This window comes from Penicillium oxalicum, chromosome II (genome assembly GCF_001723175.1).
Source record: "Penicillium oxalicum strain HP7-1 chromosome II, whole genome shotgun sequence".
Taxonomy (NCBI): domain Eukaryota; kingdom Fungi; phylum Ascomycota; class Eurotiomycetes; order Eurotiales; family Aspergillaceae; genus Penicillium; species Penicillium oxalicum.
In genome coordinates this window covers 2,754,118-2,771,773 of record NC_064651.1, presented here as the reverse complement: position 1 = coordinate 2,771,773, position 17,656 = coordinate 2,754,118, and the positions used below count along the sequence as shown (strand labels likewise).

At 51.1% G+C, this 17,656-nt stretch overlaps 7 protein-coding genes across 7 annotated transcripts; 1 reads left to right on the top strand and 6 right to left on the bottom strand.

The window, feature by feature from the left end:
* Positions 1 to 930: 930 nt before the first annotated feature.
* Positions 931 to 1,901, bottom strand: POX_b02847 (uncharacterized protein; the record flags this gene model as incomplete). The annotated part of the gene is made up of 2 exons (XM_050111755.1): positions 931 to 1,143; positions 1,377 to 1,901. The coding sequence occupies 2 exons, from the start codon at positions 1,899 to 1,901 to the stop codon at positions 931 to 933; spliced, it is 738 nt and encodes a 245-aa protein (XP_049972101.1).
* A 1,027-nt stretch (positions 1,902 to 2,928) lies between these two features.
* Positions 2,929 to 6,831, bottom strand: POX_b02846 (uncharacterized protein; the record flags this gene model as incomplete). Its single annotated transcript, XM_050111754.1, has 1 exon — positions 2,929 to 6,831. The coding sequence occupies one exon, from the start codon at positions 6,829 to 6,831 to the stop codon at positions 2,929 to 2,931; it is 3,903 nt and encodes a 1,300-aa protein (XP_049972100.1).
* A 476-nt stretch (positions 6,832 to 7,307) lies between these two features.
* POX_b02845 (uncharacterized protein) lies at positions 7,308 to 8,051 on the bottom strand (the record flags this gene model as incomplete). Its single annotated transcript, XM_050111753.1, has 1 exon — positions 7,308 to 8,051. One exon carries the CDS (start codon positions 8,049 to 8,051, stop codon positions 7,308 to 7,310), a length of 744 nt encoding a protein of 247 aa, XP_049972099.1.
* Positions 8,052 to 8,770: 719 nt separating this feature from the next.
* On the bottom strand, positions 8,771 to 9,295 carry POX_b02844 (uncharacterized protein; the record flags this gene model as incomplete). The annotated part of the gene is made up of 1 exon (XM_050111752.1): positions 8,771 to 9,295. The coding sequence occupies one exon, from the start codon at positions 9,293 to 9,295 to the stop codon at positions 8,771 to 8,773; it is 525 nt and encodes a 174-aa protein (XP_049972098.1).
* Positions 9,296 to 11,599: 2,304 nt separating this feature from the next.
* POX_b02843 (uncharacterized protein) lies at positions 11,600 to 12,298 on the bottom strand (the record flags this gene model as incomplete). The annotated part of the gene is made up of 1 exon (XM_050111751.1): positions 11,600 to 12,298. The coding sequence occupies one exon, from the start codon at positions 12,296 to 12,298 to the stop codon at positions 11,600 to 11,602; it is 699 nt and encodes a 232-aa protein (XP_049972097.1).
* Positions 12,299 to 13,084: 786 nt separating this feature from the next.
* Positions 13,085 to 14,328, top strand: POX_b02842 (putative aldose 1-epimerase; the record flags this gene model as incomplete). Its single annotated transcript, XM_050111750.1, has 2 exons — positions 13,085 to 14,167; positions 14,239 to 14,328. The coding sequence occupies 2 exons, from the start codon at positions 13,085 to 13,087 to the stop codon at positions 14,326 to 14,328; spliced, it is 1,173 nt and encodes a 390-aa protein (XP_049972096.1).
* A 612-nt stretch (positions 14,329 to 14,940) lies between these two features.
* On the bottom strand, positions 14,941 to 17,485 carry POX_b02841 (uncharacterized protein; the record flags this gene model as incomplete). Its single annotated transcript, XM_050111749.1, has 6 exons — positions 14,941 to 15,100; positions 15,211 to 15,346; positions 15,450 to 15,590; positions 15,661 to 15,742; positions 15,823 to 16,582; positions 16,695 to 17,485. The coding sequence occupies 6 exons, from the start codon at positions 17,483 to 17,485 to the stop codon at positions 14,941 to 14,943; spliced, it is 2,070 nt and encodes a 689-aa protein (XP_049972095.1).
* Between the last annotated feature and the right edge of the window lie 171 nt (positions 17,486 to 17,656).

The window sequence follows — 17,656 nt, the reverse complement described above, 5'->3', positions numbered from 1 at the left end:
CAATTTTCAGTGCAGATTGACATTTCTTACACGAATTGATGAATTGATGATTGAAAATCCAGATTTCTCCCCCCAATATACTCTCACGAACCATTCATGACTGACAGTTAGAACCCAAGGTGAATTCCGAACATGACCAATTCGACGTCCGATGTACCACTCACACATTGATCCCTCTTGCATCCATAGTCTCCCAACTTTATACCATGCTCCATGCTCCATGATTCCTTCCTCCAGCGAGGTATACTCCTGGATTAGTTTTCACCTAGACTTAAATGTAATCTCGATGTATGTCCCACACCAGTCGACTTATCGACAATTTAAGAGTACACGTGCTTCAATTCGACCAGATCTTTCGAAGAAGGTACCTAGTATGGCGTGAGTGCGTGCGTGCGTCCTCTCTCTTGCTGTTTTCTCTCTTCCCTCGCGAGTGTTACAAGTGAAGAGGGGAGTTTAGGTGGAATTTAGTATTATAAGTGAACCATTCGCACTTGGAGACGTTATGTAGAGCGCTGTTCGAAGCAATCAGTCATGAGTTTGCCATCTCTCTTGTGATAGATTGGAAAGTGGGTCTTTGTAAAGCTGGTCATTGGCTAGTTTGCTTCAGTGTTGCTTCCGATGATGGAGAATCTATGGTCTGTTGAATATTATCAAAAAAGAAAGATACAAAAACCGAGAATTCATGTATAGGTAGTAAATGCTCATACGTAAAAGAGATTCATGCGTCAAGATCATATCTCCCCATACCAACCCATTAAACCTGATAGATCCGTCAAACTCGACATATCCTCAAATTCAACTATTATTATCCATCCAGAAACATAGCTGCCCCTCTAGTCAGCTACTAGAATCCAGCCAATGATCCGATTCATCAACTCTGACTGTCCCTCAACATGAAAGGTTCTGAATAATCTCAGATCCGGCCGAGCTTCAACCGCGGCGCTGTAATCGACGCAGATTGAGAAATGCACCAGGATTCTTCTCCTTGTCCGTCTTACTTTCTTCACCACTGCTGAACAACGACTCTGTGGACCGACGTCTTCTCCATGCCCGGCTAAATTGAACACGTTCGTCCTCTTGTTGCCGAGTGCGCATCAGCATGAAGCATTCATGGGCTGCTTTTTCTGTGCTCAGAATATGGACCTTGAGGGGAGATTAGACGAGGTTAGAGAAAACGGCGATTCTTCCTAGCTTCTTGTTTTTTTCTTCTCTTTTTTTTGGGTGCTCCATGGAGGAATGGAGACAGGCACACAATTACGATATGGATAAAGGCCCTAGAGCCCAGGGCCGGAAAATGCCAAAAAAAAACAAGACAAGACAAAAAACGGACAGGAAAAGGAAAAGAGGGGACAAGGGGAAAGGCGACCAACACATACATGATCCAGCCATAATTCTTGCTCCGAGCTCCAGGCCTTTTGACAGATAGCAAGTTGCTTCTGAGCCATCAAGAGTCTCCTCTCCTGCTCCTTTGACCAGCCTGACCGACTCGGAACGATGCTCGCCCAATGCACCACACGCGCTAGCCGAGTCCCGGTCGACGAGCCGCCACTCGATGAGACAGGCAAATGAGTCGTCCATTCGACCTCGGAGTCTTCTGCCAATGATTCGCTTGAGGAATTGTCCGACGTGAGGACAGGACAACGGGGAAGTTGGGAGGGATCGGGGCCCGGCTTCACCGCTACATGCATGCCGTGCGCATCGTCACATTGCAGAGAGAATGGGGCGGCGAGTTTGGTCCTCTTCATGCCAAGATGAAGAATGTCATCGTCAAGGCTTGGGAGAAAACGCTCAACGGTCGTATGGAGGGTAATGTCTTTTGCCTTGCCCTTGTCAGGGGATGGTCTTCGCTTCCAAGACAGGCCCAGAGGAAAGGCACGTTGGACTACTGCGAGAACCGGCATCAGCAAGTTGATTGAACATGGAAATCCCCCGTCTAGGAGTATAGGAGAGAAAGATGAGAAAGGACAAGAAAGAAAAAAAAAGAGGTTCAAATTGGAAGTTATTAGTTTTCTTGATTGAGGTTTCAAGTGCTTTTTCACCTCTTATATAAGAAGCGCTCGACTCCAACCTTTCTTAAACTTTGAGCACGATATCCAGGGAAATCGCCTCCCGGCATTGTTTCCGGCAACCGACGTGAATCAGGTCCTTCTCTTTCCCAGGATCAATCATCGTGCAGCGGCGATTCAGAATGAGTGCAGGTGGACCGTTTTAATGACCAAGTACGACTTGGTCATCCCACCGGGCGTGCAGAAAGCACTCGGCGTTTCTGATTGGAACAACACTCCAGCAAAAGCTGCAGGCTTGGTCCAGACTGGAACCAGCGCGCACCTGTTCTCACTGCCCACTGGGCCCAGTGTATGTGGATCGTTGCAGGGCGAGAAGATTGGCCTTGATGCCCAAAGTTACTTCCATCTATTCCAGCCCTTGGCCAAAGGCTGTCGAGTTCGGAGGGGAACATTTCACGGGGCGGGCAAGCGCGATATCCGAGTAGACAGCGGGAGGACAAGATAGGTTTTGGTCTCCCATTTACATCCCTCACCATAGGTTTGTTCAAGAGATATTATTTCACTGAAATGAACAAGAATTCAGAGCAGACGGAGTGCACTGCTCAATTGTTTTCGACAGACCATTCCGTACTCTGAGGACATCTGGATACAAAAAAAAAGTCTCTTAAACAAGGCGGAAAATTCTCAAGAGCCAGAGAAAATATGCAATAAACCGTGTGGGAATCATGAGCAGCGCAAGAGAAGAGAACAGGACAAAAGAAAGAAAAAGAAACTAGCAATAAGTGCATGACAAGGGAAAAGGTTGAAGAAAGTAATCGCACCCAATAGACCGGTGTTCGAGCCGACATTGCCGTGGACTCTGGCAAATGTTCAGAATAGCAAACCGAGGGCTATACAGGTATAATACTCAGAACCCAGGAGTTCAGCGCCACAGATCCACAGATCCTGCTCGGGTCGTCTTGGATTTTTGATTCTCTCGAATCTGCTCGCCAATGATGATACTGATCAGTCTTCGATGCAGTTCGGCCTCGGTCCACTCAACACGCCCACTTCCCCCATAGTCAGCATCCGCACGGGACAGATCATGTACAAAGCGGTCTATAATCGCAAACTGGAGTTCGGTGATGGGAACTCCATGGAGGCCATCTGAGGTCCAGATCCAATCTCCGATGATCTCGACGCGCCCTGCAGCCTCGTGATACGGGAAGCGTTCCGGTGCGCGCTTCGCCAATTGGTAAAGACGTCGGAGGGCTTCATAGTGTTCATCGGAGAAGTATCCGAACGTGGGGAGGGGTCTAGATCGTCTCTTCTGTCGACTTTCAGCATGCAGAGCTTCATCTGAATGGCCTTTTCCGTAGTCGCCCTTGACATGCACACTTTCTGGAGCAACACGTGGTTCGCTGCCTTGAGAAGTTCCACGGGCATCATGCGTGGGGGCACGTGGCCCACTGGATTTCGCGGGATGTGTAGGATCGCCGAGACTCTTCGGCGGTGGACTGGCCGAATCTTCCAGGAATCGTGACGGCGATTGGCTTGAACGGTCTGAAAGAGGCAGCTGATCAGCCGGCTTGCCAAGGGTTTGGGCAGATTCGGCATTGGCCGTCCCAATTCGGTCATCTCTCTGGTCAAATTCTGAGTCAGGATCGTCTTCAGATGCTGCGATTGAACTGGAGCTATCATCCCCATCCTGATCTGGTGCTTTAAGCCACCTGGGAGTAAGACTTGTAATTCGCTGAAACCACGTTGATTCCTCTGCACTTTGGTTAGGATGACGCACAGGCCTTGGTGTCGCAGCTGCAGCAGGTCCATCGCGGGCAGTCTCCTCGCCATCAGGTTCGAAGTCCGCATCAAAGCCTTCCGTGTGCTCGCGACTCTGGTCCTGTCGCGGAACATTGGGCTTGAAAGCAGGGGAGTAGCTGAGCTCAGCGTCTGACCCAATTTGGGGGCTGGACTGAGGCATAGGCTGTAGGCGAACTCGTTGGCCAGTCTTGCGCGCAGAAGACGCAGATTTCATTGCCGATTGAAGAGGAGCTGCTAATCGGCGATTCAGCATCTCTCTTGGCGTGCTTGTGCCATTGTAGTATCGAGCTCGATTCGGAGTCTCTTCATCCGCGAGAAGAGCGGAGAGGTCGACATTTTGATCGCGCAGTTTTCGAATATGAGTAGGCACAGGATGCGTTCCATCGCGATGCTCAATATTCACGTATACAGGCGACGAACTTGAGCGATCTTCGTGAGCTGATTGACGCTGGTCAGCTGCCTGCCAGAGAGCAGGAGACCTTTGAACAGTGTCTGCCTGGGCCTGCTTATCGGAGTGATGAGAAATATTACTTTGATCTCGGGCTTCCTGCTGCCAGATGTCTCCAGCATCGTCGTCCTCATCGTCAAAGTCAGCTTCCCCAATGACAGGTTGTTGCTCTTGTGTTGTATGTGAAATTGGCGCTTTTGAAAGCTTCGAATGGGAAATCTCCGGGCGCCATATATCGTCGTCATCGCCGCTCTCATCTTCGTATGCAGCGCCCTCAATCGATGGATTTACACCATGATTGATAGGCTGTACCGGACTCGAAGCTGGAACTTCACCCAAGCCTTCAGCGTGCTCATTATAGGGCTCCTCGTTGAAGGACTGCTCGCTCAAGGGCGTTCCAGATCGTTGTTCCACACCATTGAATTGCCCCAAAGGTTGCTCTTGTGCCATCGCCTCATCACTCTCGATGCTGATGAGCCTCTCCGAGTTCATCGCATCTCGAGCCTGGCGCCTGACCTGCTCCCGCTCTCGCTGCCATTCACGCTCTCGTGAGGCTCTTGCCACAGCAGTCTGGCCTTGCGGAGAAACGAATTGCTGAGAAACACTAGGCATGATCATGGGTTCATTGTCGCTTTGAATCTCTTCTTCTTGCACGTCCTCTTCCGCTGATACATCGTCCCATTCCAAAGAGTCTTGCCTTTGCCCCATTTGACCTGCCTGGTAGGGGTACTGTTGCTCATCTTTCCCTTGTAGAGACATGTCATCCTCACTCGTGTCAACAGCCTCCGGCTGGTTCTCGGCTGTTGATCCTAGACGCATAGCAAGCTCTTGCGCAAAGCCAAGACCAGCTCGCAACTCCCGCTGCATGTGGGCATCGAAGCTGCTGAACACATTCTCGAGGCGTCGCTTTCGACTCGCATTCTGTCTTTCGGGGAAGCCGGCTTCTCCGGGTTCAAAGACACCCCGAAGAGCAATACCCACACGAACAATCCTGGGAAGACTGATATGAGGTTTACTCCAAGCCTCACCAAGCGCTTTCTTTGTCGCCCTCATCTCTGGAAGGACTGGATACGCCACTTCGGATGATTGCTGCCGTCTTGTCGCTGATTCCACTTCTAGTAAATCGTTCTTGGGACTGATCTGCCTGGAAGTAAAGGCCTTGCTCAGTGGACTCGGTCTTTTTGTAGTATGCCCATCGCCTCGTAAGCTTTCGATCCGCCCGGGAAGTTTTCGCTTCAACCGGTCTCCAATACGACCCGAATCCTGCGCGCCGCCAAAGTCAGAATTGGGCTTCGCACTTGAGCCTATGCCATATTGCTTGGCCGAAGGCAAAGTGTCAAGAGAAACCATGGTGAATCCTTCACTTTCCATTATAGAATCAAACTCTTCATGTTCGTCCGTCGGGTCCATTGAGGGCTGCTCTTGACGTTCATGCACGGCATCAGTCGGCGGCGGGCTATCACGAGCATCTGTGGCTTGCTCTCGGGTTTGAGTGTCTTCGTCGGCCAGCGACGAGGTTGGAGTTGGGGTCGGATATGTGCGGGGAGAGATGGTGCCACCTGCGAGATGGGAAGATAGCGAGGCTGAGCCCAGTCTTTCCCGGGTTGGAGTTGGAATCTTTGACGGTGTGGAGTGAATGTCCTCGTCGTCGCCCAGAAAATGATGTTCAGTTGCGCTAATGATTGGAGTATCGTATGAGAGCCTGCCGTATTCACGAGGCCTGGCATCCTGCTGTGCATGTGTATTTGTCGTCGTGGAAATATCTACATATTCAGTTGACAACTCGTTCGTCGTGAGAGGAGCGCTCTCGTAGTCTCCATCCGCGGACAAGTTCATGGGGCTCCATGTTCGGTTGGGGTTGGCGCTGACATCAGTTGTAATATCCATCGGGCTGTAGTTTCGCGGCGTGGGCTCCAACACTGGAGATGTTTCGGCTTCTTGCTGGTTAGAAAGGATTGTAGTTGATTGAAATTGGGGTCTGGGTATGTTCTTGCGCGGCCGCCCAGATCTCCTTTTCGGCGTCGCGCCAAGCAGACCCGGCGTATTTCCGGGACTTCTGGGCCACGGCGAGCCATTCTGTGGTTGTGATTCCGAGTCGCGCATGCGAATTCGTCGCGTCGCTGGAGTCCCCGGTCTCATCGGACTGCCTTCATCCTTCAACGGAACCATTGTCGTGACGGTTGTTGGTCTCGGTCGCTTTCGCGACGCGCTTGAGTGCCCGGTATCATCTCCATCCTGTGTCGCTTCCAAAGTCACTCTGATACGCCATGGACTGACATTCCCTTCTTGTCCCAAAAGCTTTTCCGGCGAAAGCGACTTTTGATATCCGTCAAGTTTCATTGCAGGCGATCCGGGCAGGAGGACATCGTCGAACCGGATGGAGTGCGCGCTTCTCGTGGGGCTCAAGGTCATGCGTCGCCGCTTTGCCGGGGTCCTCTGGCGTTTCACGACCGCTGGAGATAGCCAGCTCTGGCGACCCGTGAAGGGTTTGATCGGTGACGAGATCAGATACTCGGCATCGCCGGGGGGGCCTAGAATATCGGGGGAGGAGCTTTGGCTGCGCGACGTAATGGACATCGCGGATTCCGTCGAGGGGGATGCGAGACTCGCGCTCCGCAACAAAGCTGAACGGGCGGTGGCCCTGTGGAATGCTGTCGAGGGTCAAATCTCGACGGGGGTCCGGATTATGTACACATGCACCCAAAACACCGCGGGGCAATGGCGTAAACAAGTCTCCCAAAGCGGCACGAGTCGGTGCCCACCGTTGAAGCCAGTCTGAGTGGAGATGCAAAATTATGTAATCGTCGCTGGTCACGGGTCAGGTGGAAACCTTCAGCTGTAGCTCCCGGTAGTGGATCCATTGGGGCTGAAGCTTCTGTTGACAACTGACTAAACAGAGTGCAACCGATCATCGCTTTTACTTATATTACGGGGCCCTAGAACTTGTACGATGATGGGGACATCCATCAACCCACTGTGTCAGCACTAACAGTCTTCTTGGACTTCTTGCTTGTGCTGAGAGTTCATAATCATGGACGCTGAAGTTGTAGATTTCACAACTCTTCCTCTTGAACTTGCACTTCACGAACTCGATTCAATTCGGTTCCGCAAAGATTGGCGACAGCATGCACACAATCACAGAGCATCTGGACATCTTCTTTCGAGATTCCGATTCGCCGACTACCTCTAATATGCCAGTATGTCATTCGCGGAAGATTTTGACCCATCACGGCGGACAAGGCGATTAACTCCGTATCCACATCATCCAATATTTGACGGTCGGACAGGTACAGCCCGTAGGCGATGTCGCTCAGAGCATCTGCGAAGTCGCGGTGCTTCCTGAACATCTGCAAAAGAGCCGGTGTATTCTGAGCATATACCTTTTGAAGCCAGTCGATTCCCCGAGCGTGGTTCTCAGGACCAGACTGCCAATGCTCCCGACTGACTGGTAAATTCACGTTTTCCTCGGGCTCCAGGTTGGAGATTGAGATGATCGCCTCCGCTGGCTTTGGAATACCTAGTAGAGCGATCGTCTTGAGAATGCCCTCATGAAAGCGAAGCGTAAGGGCTTTCCGCTCCTCTTCCGTCCTGTACTTTGTTTGGCTTAGTAGATACAAGTACAATTGACCAGTCATTTGAGGCTCTGAGCTTGGCACAATGGCTCCAAGTGTTGTGAGGTACCACTTTTCAGGAGCGAGATGAGACTGTCGAAACTTTTCTTCAATCTCTCGAAAGAGCTTATCCCATCTTGGATCGACAGAGGCACGGTCGACGGAGATGGTTTCATTTTCAAGCATGTTTACAAGACAAGATTGGATCTCATATAAGCGGCACAGGATGTAGATTTGAAAACTTATTACTTGGTCAAAATTGGGTCTGGTTGAAATCCTCATCCTTTGAACGACAAATTTTCGACCGGCGGAGTGACGTACAGTTGGACTCATCACGGTGGCGATGCTCGGAGCCGCTCTCCATGATTGATGAGATCAGGCATTTGCCAGGAAACATAAGAGATTTCTGTCACCACGAGCTCCATTTATCTTCAAGCAACCTTGGGTTTTCGGTTTGATGCCTCACTCGAAATGGTTGGTTCGGGTTTGGTAAGTCTATCACAAAGAGTCTCTTAGGCAATTAGCGTGACGAGAAGAAATGAGAGAAAAGGCACTTTTAGGTAGGTGATCGTGCTTGGCTTTCTAACATTATTATCTGCCTACTAATTTTCAAGTCAAGATTTGTTGATCGTAATCAATACGACTTCATTTGTAATTGTCTGAGGCCAACGATAATCTGAAAGGACCGTGTGCTTGAAGGCTCTCCTAGAGGCCAAACTTCATAATTGATGCGTGTTAACATGGCTCATTGGTTGGAATGCCGTCAAAGACTGGGTAGGTCAACTGGCGCCGGGTCTTCGTCGTGATTGTTGTGCTTTCCAAGCGATACGTAAAAAGAGCCCCTGTCGTGGGACTTTGCAGGAGGCATAATTCAGGTTTGGCGACGAATGAGTAAGGTCAAGCCATTAGCGGCACCACTTCTGCCAGAGACACCCTTGTCGGACGGCGTAACAGTGAGGACATCCGGTATTTCTGTGACAGTGGCGGATACTGCCACAGAATTGGAAACATCGAGAACGACGGGTGTCTAGCGCAGACGCCTCTCGCTCCAACACAGTGTTAGTACGAGGGCAGGTTTTCGCTTTTCTTTCGGCCTCCGATTCGTGGACCGATTCTTCGGGGGCTGATGCTGACTGGAGGACCTCTTGCGCACGCTGAGCCTCCTGTGCAAAGTATTGATGGGCAACATCACTTGGAGCAAAGTGCTCAGAGAGAGTCAACTCATTCGATGGATGGACATAAACGTCGATCTTCACTTGACTGTTTTCAAGGTACATGTCAAGGAACTGGGAGTCATGTAGATTTGACATGAAGGCATCGTAGCGGTCAAGATCGTCCCCGTGGATGGCCGATCGAGGAGAAAGGGCTTTAGCACACGCGCCGAAGACCATTGCGAGAAATACTGCACGGAGGAGGAGTTGTGGCCACATTTTTGAACGGGAGAAGTTGGAGGGGACGATTATGTGTGTGACAACAGACAAGTCTCACGTGCTCGTGATTACTTCCGATCTTGAGGAAGGAGCGTCTCTGGTTGTCTGCCTGTTGGTAATTTCCGCACTGTGAGCCTGTTTGGTCCACGAACTTTTGGGTGGGTTTGGAGGAGATTTATACCTTTTCTGCTGAGCTGACTATGCATCATAGCGAAGATAGTCACCTCCTACACATGAGTCGGGTTTAAGGTCGTCGGCTCTGGAATGGTAGTCCGGTTTGGCGTTCCACCGCTAGATCATGCAACGTTGAGATGTTGTGGACCGGGGCACTTTCATGCAGGATTCGCCCCTCTGAGAGTCATTGGTGCTGGCCAGAGCCCTTCGATTGACATTTCCTCTCGAGCGTCTCACGAGAGACTGGGGGCTATTGTTGCAAGGGTCATTCCCTTACCTAGGTCTGACTGCATCTAGGTGATCAGACAAACACAAGCATGATCAAGTTTCGCATACTTGCAGGTGGTCACGGAAAAATTCCCGATCTGCTTGGATCAGGAAATCCAGGAAATCTGTTGTGTGTCAAGCCTGTACCCTTCGTGGGATCCTGACCGCCGTAAATGGGGGGCCATTCCATCGAAGTAGGTGTTTGCGAATAGAGACCCAAGTAAAGATATGGACAGAATGCAGGCCTTTGATTCAGCTTTGCTGCTATAATTTCCTGGCCGCTGACATGACCAGGCAGATGCATGACTACTGCCCATGAGATGACTCATGACAAGTCTCTCGAATTTAGAGTGATCAACAAGGACTAGAATAGATGTTACTCTGTGGAAAGGTGGATTGGACCTCCATGCAGTCATGGTGGGTCTATTACATGTAGTAGATGCTTAAGAGCGACGCCGTAATTTTATGCAGTGTTCTTCGCAAGTTGATCGTATGATCAGTGCGTCTCTGCGTTGTGCGCCATGTTCAAAAAGATCCGAGAATGATGGCCGTCATTCTAGATGTTTCCCTGAAACATTATTTTCTTTTTTTCGATGTCTCATTTCCTCCCCGGACCTGACAGGCAGGACAACCAAGACCCCTGTAAGGCCGGACAAAAGTTTCCGAGCCTGGGTTGAGCTCCAGATGTACTGAAAGTCTGAGCGCGGAGGAAGTCGAGAATTGCACTCATGGGTGTCACACTTGATGCAGATGCGGTCAGTTGGTCAGGCATTGCAAGATCTTGGGGCAAATGCGGAAAGGCTCAGCTGTAGGATTGGGCGCCGAATCAAGACTGCATTAAAATTTAACAAGGTAGATCTTGCTATGAATATCTGCATCAGAGGGTTGACATGTGCTGATCTGATGACTTTTTGCAGCTCCTTGCTCTGGTTCCGTGACGAGTCGCGGGAGCGCCATTGTCACATCTTGCTTTGATCACTCAGATGGACTGGTCTTTGCTTCTGCATCATATCTGTCGGCCCTCGATGATTAACGGTCCGCCCCGCAAGGTGGATTTTCCCCTCAAAGCTAGTGCCGTCCCTACCATCACTGAAAGTCTCACATTGCACTAGGGCCAGAAAGCCGAATGAACTTACAGACCTGCCAAAATCAGGGTTCAGAAGTTTGGAAATCGGTTATAAAGTTCGTAATTGCGGATCGTCTCATGAGATTTGCCTCGCTGACGATGAAGAAGATCAGAGACTTGGTGAAAATACACAGTCCCCCAAATCGGGACATGTACAACACGGCATATCCAGAGACAGAATCTTTGATTGCCCAAGTGAAATATGTGGAACACATCCCGAAGTCTCCTACATGTACGGACGCGCTGGTGTCGAGCGCTGTTCAGCTCGCGCTCTTGGCAACGGAAGAACGATCAACCTTGTTCTAGGTTAGCTAGTCCGGAGATGGGTTCCTGCAGCCTGGTATGCACCGTGTCGCTCTTGACCCGCAGGGAGACGCCGATCTTAATGCCATGCGCTGGCGATCCATCAACAAGCCTGATAAGATCATCTATCTTCTCTCGATATGGTCCCAGTTCGTGCCCTATAAGGCGAGCGCGCTCTATCTCACAAACAGCAATTCAGCAATCATCTAGATTAGTCTCCGATGGGGTCTGTGGTATATACAAGACACCTTGTCTGCCTCGATACGGCTGGTTATTCTTCCATTTCAGTCACCGCGCCAGGGTCTCGCACTAGAGCCCCGAATGCTCTGCCTTCGGCTGGACATCTTACCGAATAAATGGAAGAGTGATGAGCCGAGGGTACCATCATCGAAAGATGTTAGCTTCATACGGTCCATTAGCGCTGACGATATCATTCAGCCTCTTCTTGCTCGGCTACAATTTTCGCTGAAAGCTGTCCATAGCTTCGAGGAATTCAACCGACATCCAGAGGCGCCAAACCTAGGTGGGATACGACACGGAGTGTCATATTGCGATTCAAGGGCGCGGCTGATATGCAAGCCTGTGCTTTCACCTTCGGGTGTCCGAAGAAGGGTCTCGACGCCGTTAGATGTCCGGGCCAATGCTCGAAATTGACACAACCGGGCACGGAAGCGATCAGACATAGCAACTAAGCAACGGTTGCCCCGGATTCTGTCTGAACCTTGTTCTCCGCATGCGGGTGGGCCTTTAACCGGGCCAGGCCCCAAAGGTACGGAAACACCGAGGGAATTGGTATTCCCCGATCTCATTGCTGGCAGGCCCAAATGAGGTATTGCGCATCCAGCGTTGCAAGACCGCTGAAAGCCAAAGAAATCAGATCTCTGGGGTACATCAAAGAGCCAAGCGACATTGGGCAGGATGAATGAGGCTCGATCAGAGGCATCTGAACGGGGACAATCCATTTGACTCGACCTCATCTGGTCTTTGACATCAACCCTAGACCAAGGTAATGCAAGTCGATCCTTTCCTAATGGTGGCTGGTAGAACAAGGCCAGCTCCCAAATCCCCGCCGGAGTTTTACCGCTCATGCTCGACCCCCCCACGGTTGGACTCGGAACAAGTTCAGGGACCATTTTAACCGTCTGATCCAAATACGCCTCATGGAGCTTATTGACGATCCAACAGGACCGACTTCAGCCATGCGAGAGAAGCCACTCTCCGCATTTGTTCAATTGTGTCCAACAGGATCTCTCGAATTCACCAGACCTTACGACGAGGGCTTGAAGGCCATTCCGAAAAAGGACTAGTGCGCTGCATATCTCCGCTTTCCGTACCGCCTCGCCGGCTCACGTTGCTGTGGTTTGCTTTCTTCTCTCCGGGATCGAGAACCGCACTGGCAGCTGTCCCCATTGAGGGTTTGAGACATCCTCCGTGCCGGACTCAGCTGGAGGAAGCAGCCGTCTCGTATCTACTAATCTATTACACCTCAGTCATATCTCCGTCTAGCAATTGCCTATCGTAGGTCTCTCCGTCCGAGAGACGTCGCGTGGTCCTTTCTGTCCTCGCTTGCGACCTGGGGGCTGCTTTCCGTCACCGCTGTCGGTTAATTCAGAAGCGTACTATGCGCTAGTCTCAACCGACCCGTCCATGCGCATACCCCGGTTTCTTGAAGCTTGCAAGCAATCCCCGCTCCTCCCCCCAGCTCCCCCTAGCGTCCAGCCATGCGGAGAGAGACACAGAGGTAGGCGACACATGACGATGATTACTCGAACCGGAAAGCAGCTCTCAACACCCATAAAATGCGCAGCCCACCCCTCGGCTGCATCCGCTCATTCCTGTGTCCCACGCGAATCACTCCCCGGATCCTCTTCCTTTATTGCTCTTTGTTCCTGACAATCCCTCTTTTCCTGGCAATCAAGATGCATTTCAAGTCATACTTGACGGCGGCCCTCTACGGCCTGCCTGCTCTCACCCATGCGGCACCCTCTCCCGCCCCTGTCTCCTCCTCCGCTGCTAGCACAACCGATGAGCACTTCAAGAAGTACACCATCAAGTCGGAGAACATCACGGCCACGCTGATCCCGTACGGCGCGGTTCTGACCTCCCTGCTGGTCCCCGATCGTCACGGAAAGACTCAGGATGTCCTCGTCGGCTACGACGACCCGAAGGACTACCTTCACGACAGCCAGACCAATCGCACCTTCTTCGGTGCGGTTGTCGGTCGCTATGCGAACCGCATCAAGAACGGCACTTTCACGATTGACGGAGAAAAGTACCAGATTCCGGAGAACGAGAATGGCGGTCACGACACTCTTCACGGCGGTTTCATCGGTTACGATAGGCGCAATTGGACCGTGACGGCGCATACCGAGTCGTCCATCACCTTTACTCTGTACGATCAGGGCTTTGAGAACTTCCCTGGCGATGTCATCTCGCATGCGACATACACCGTCTCCACTCACAAGTCTCTTGAGAACCCCATGGGTCTGCCCCAGCTGACGACTAAGCTCGTATCATTGGCACTCACCAAGAAGACCCCCATCATGCTTGCCAACCACCTCTACTGGAACTTGAATGCGTTCAAGGAGCCTACCGTCCTGAATGACACCACCCTGCAACTCCCTCTGTCAACTCGCTTCATTGAGGGTGACGGAATTCTCATCCCCACTGGAGAGATCGGTGAGGTGTCCACTGCTTACGATGGCGCGCTGGACTTTACCCAGCCCAAGCTCGTCGGCAAGGACATTGACAAGACCACTGGTCTGTGTGGTACCGACTGCACTGGTTACGACACCTGCTGGATCGTGGACCGCCCCGCGGCCTACGCGGCTCAGGACTCTGTGGTCCCCACCGTTCGCGTGGCTTCCGAGCGCACCGGTATCTCTTTGGAGATCGCCACCAACCAGGCTGCCATGCAGGTCTACTCCTGCAACGGTCAGAATGGATCAATCAAGACCAAGCAGACCCAGGCCAAGCGCAACAAGGACCAAGACGGACACGAGGTGCCACCAGCGTCAACAAGTACGGCTGTCTTGTGTTCGAGACCGAGGACTGGATTGACGGTATCAACCAGCCTCAGTGGGGTCGTCGCGGTTACCAGATTGCTGGTCCCGAGGATGGCCCGGTCGTCAACTTTGCCACTTACCAGTTTGGTACCTTTTAAAGCGGGTGACTTGGTCAACTGGAAGGCTGGAGCGGAGATGCTCCCCGGAGCCTTTTGCCATACATCCCAGGCAGCCGTGGCTTCGTCGTGAATTTATCCTCCCCCTTGCTCGCCGAATAGGCTGCCTATAGGCGGCGTAATGAGGTCTGCTCAATGTACTGTACATAATTAGTCTCAGCAGCCGGGTCAATGATCATAATGTTAAATTCGAAAATTATTTCTGCAAATGAACCCTTTTCGCCGAATTCCAAAAATCCAAGACTTATCTCTGGGCAGCACCGAGACTATTACTACCTACCAATGACTTCCTCGCGATCCAAAAAAAAAATCAACACGCCCACTTCAAGGAGTCACGGCGCGTGCCAACACTACGCAGGATCTGAATATTGACCAAGCCGCAACCACACAGGCAGGAAGCGCAAAAATCTGAGAACCACATGAGCCTTACCATACTATTCCCGTCAACCGCTGCGAAGTCTACAATGTGCCCGTGCAACCATGCAAAGCTTTGACCAGCTCATTCAACGGAAGGCCCCGTATAGATATTACTACTGACTTTTCAAAAGAAAAACGACCGAGTCTGTCATAAGTGAACATGCCTACCAGCGCAGGTCACAGTTTAGCCAGGATATCGCGTCCCGTCTCACCGGTTCCCATCACAATTTCTTCCTCCCAGCAGTTTGGATTAAAAGTGATGTTATTGAGCGGATTCAGACGATGAGCTCGATGGAAAAGATCTTCGTAGACTCGTCCGTCCCATCGTCCAAGAGCACTAAGGTATCAGACCTCCCAATCAGTCATGAGATTCGACCGGATATTTTGGTCATGGAACAGAAACAGAGAGAAAGGAAAAGGAAAGAATAGGGTATGAGATTGAGTTACCTATCCAGTAGATAATCTGGTATTTTCCAAGAATCAACGAGATTCACAGCATGCGGACGGATTCGTCCCATGAGCTCTTCTATCCGAGATGGGATAGCATTGAGATCAGACTGGGAAATGGCTCCGCAGCGGAAAACTATGTCGAGATGAACAGTAGAAAAGGAGTCAGAAGAAAAGAATGACATTTCTCCTTTTCCAGATTTGGCGGTAGTTGGGCTCGGTTCAATTTTGATACTCACACTCATAAGCCTCGTTCTCCATCGTCGTGAGAGCGAATAGTCGGTAAAGATCCCACAATTTCGATTTTGCCGAGTCTTCGAGGCTCGTCTCGGCAGATAGAGCGTCGAAGAATGTAGTGACGAGGATCAATTGGGATTGAGCTTGGGACAAGATGTTTTAGTCGCTTGTACAGGTTTAACTAGGGCTGGAAGTTGCCGTGTGCCATCTCACCTTTGCTTAATTTGTGAAGCTGAATAAGCAGTTTGTTCCATTTTTGTTTTTTGATTATGCGTAGTTCGTACGCTTCAAATACCTGTGCTAATAGTTAGCCTATTTCTGAAATTATTCCCGTGAAGATTGCTTGTATTCCAGAATTGAGTCTGGTCCTCCTACCAAAATCGTGGCTCGGTCTTCAAAGCCCTTTACGATATCGTGGTCGTTGCGTAAATTAAGGCTGTGTGACGTGGATGACCTGGTCTGTCTTCTCTTGCTGATAAATGCCTTGAAACGAGCGTCCACTTCATCCTCTCCGGTTGTGTCGATTGATTCGACCGCCGCAGCCATCTTCTTGATCAAATAGGCGGCGAGCTGTTGCGTGATCATCCAATTGTCCCCTTCGACGGTGGGCTTGGAGAGATAGTCATTGTTCAACTGAATCAGACCACTTCCTCCACCGAACCCATGGCCACCCATTGCCCGTCTGCAGGTTTCGATACCGTCCGCGGCAAGCATCGTGCACAGGCTTTTCAACCCTGAAGACATGCTATGCATATAGCTCAGAGACTTGTATTGACCACTCTCGATATCTTTTCTCGCGGCGTGGTAGACATTTTGCATGGCCAGACCAGTATAGTGCAATGCAAACGTCGTCGCCAATAAGGGGAGAATCCGGATTTGTACCGTCGGGTAGTCAAGAACCGACATTTCCTGTTCGGTGCCACTACCGTCTCGATCGCGGAATTGTCTTCGAATGACAGTATATCGAACCGCAACTGTGACTGCGCGGGCAAGCACCAGCCTCGCGTGCCGAACAATCTTGGCACGGGCGTACGTGAGAGAGCCATACACCGCTGCCGGTTGCTCTGGTTTGGTGTATTCTCCAGAGTCAGGATCAACGCTAGAATAGCGGGATAGCATGGCCGAATGAGGAATTCTGTTGATAAACACTTATTCAGTCACTACACAGTTTAAATTCGCATCGGTCGGATGCGGAGCCCAGCATCAAGTTAGGGGGTCCTCTTTCCGACACACTCTCGTAGTCTCACCTGAACTGATCAAACAACACGTAGGCGTTGTCCATGGTCGCGTATCCATACTTGGGCCCAATATCTCCAATGACTACGCCCGGCAGTGGTTTGTTCGATTTCAAGTCCCGGACTTGAACGACGAAAGGATGAGGCCCGTAAGAAATATATTCTTCGTTTCCACCTGCTTTTGGCAGCAGTAGTTGCGCAACCACAATCGCATGATTAGCCACGCGACCCAAGCTGCCATTCCACCATTTACTGGACGTGAGCGAAGGACTGTGAAGAATGAACTCCCTCGTGCTTGGATCCCAACGAGCCTGGCACTCAAGTCCACGCACATTACTACCATGACCCAGCTCCGTCTGCGCATAAGCACCGACGATTCTCCAGGATTCAATCAGTGGCAACCAGTAGTCACGTTGCTTTTCACTTGCCTGTTCGCGAACCGTCGTCACGAACATCTCCGTCTGGAGAAAGTACGGCGATACATCGTCCACCAGGTACTGGGCCATTTTGTAGTCGTCATCGCTCCACTGGTGCTTGTCAGCCATTCGCCGGAGAAGTTTTGCTCTTGCTAACGCGAGCTTGAAGCGTTCTACACGGGAGAGGTGTTGCTGTTTCTCTTTTGAGAGCAATGGCTCATTTTCCAGCAGGGGGAGAATACGTGCTTGTCGTTCAAGGAAGCCATCTGTCGAAAATAAGTGCTGACTCAATTGTTGTACGGGTACGTCGGACTGGTGGCGCTCAAAGGTAAGGGTCATCGGTCCGTCTGGCTGGCTGGGACGAAGAGCGTGAGTAAAATCTGGCATTACGATGGTATTGACAGCGCTGTGAAGATGATCCGCAGAAGGTCAAGATTTGCAGGAGCTGGACATGGTGTCTGAGCATATTCAGTCCGTGATCCAGATATGCTTCTCCCATCAGAGTCGCTCTCGCCGCTTTCGTGGCCCAACTACCCATGCCAACATGAGTGCCGAGTT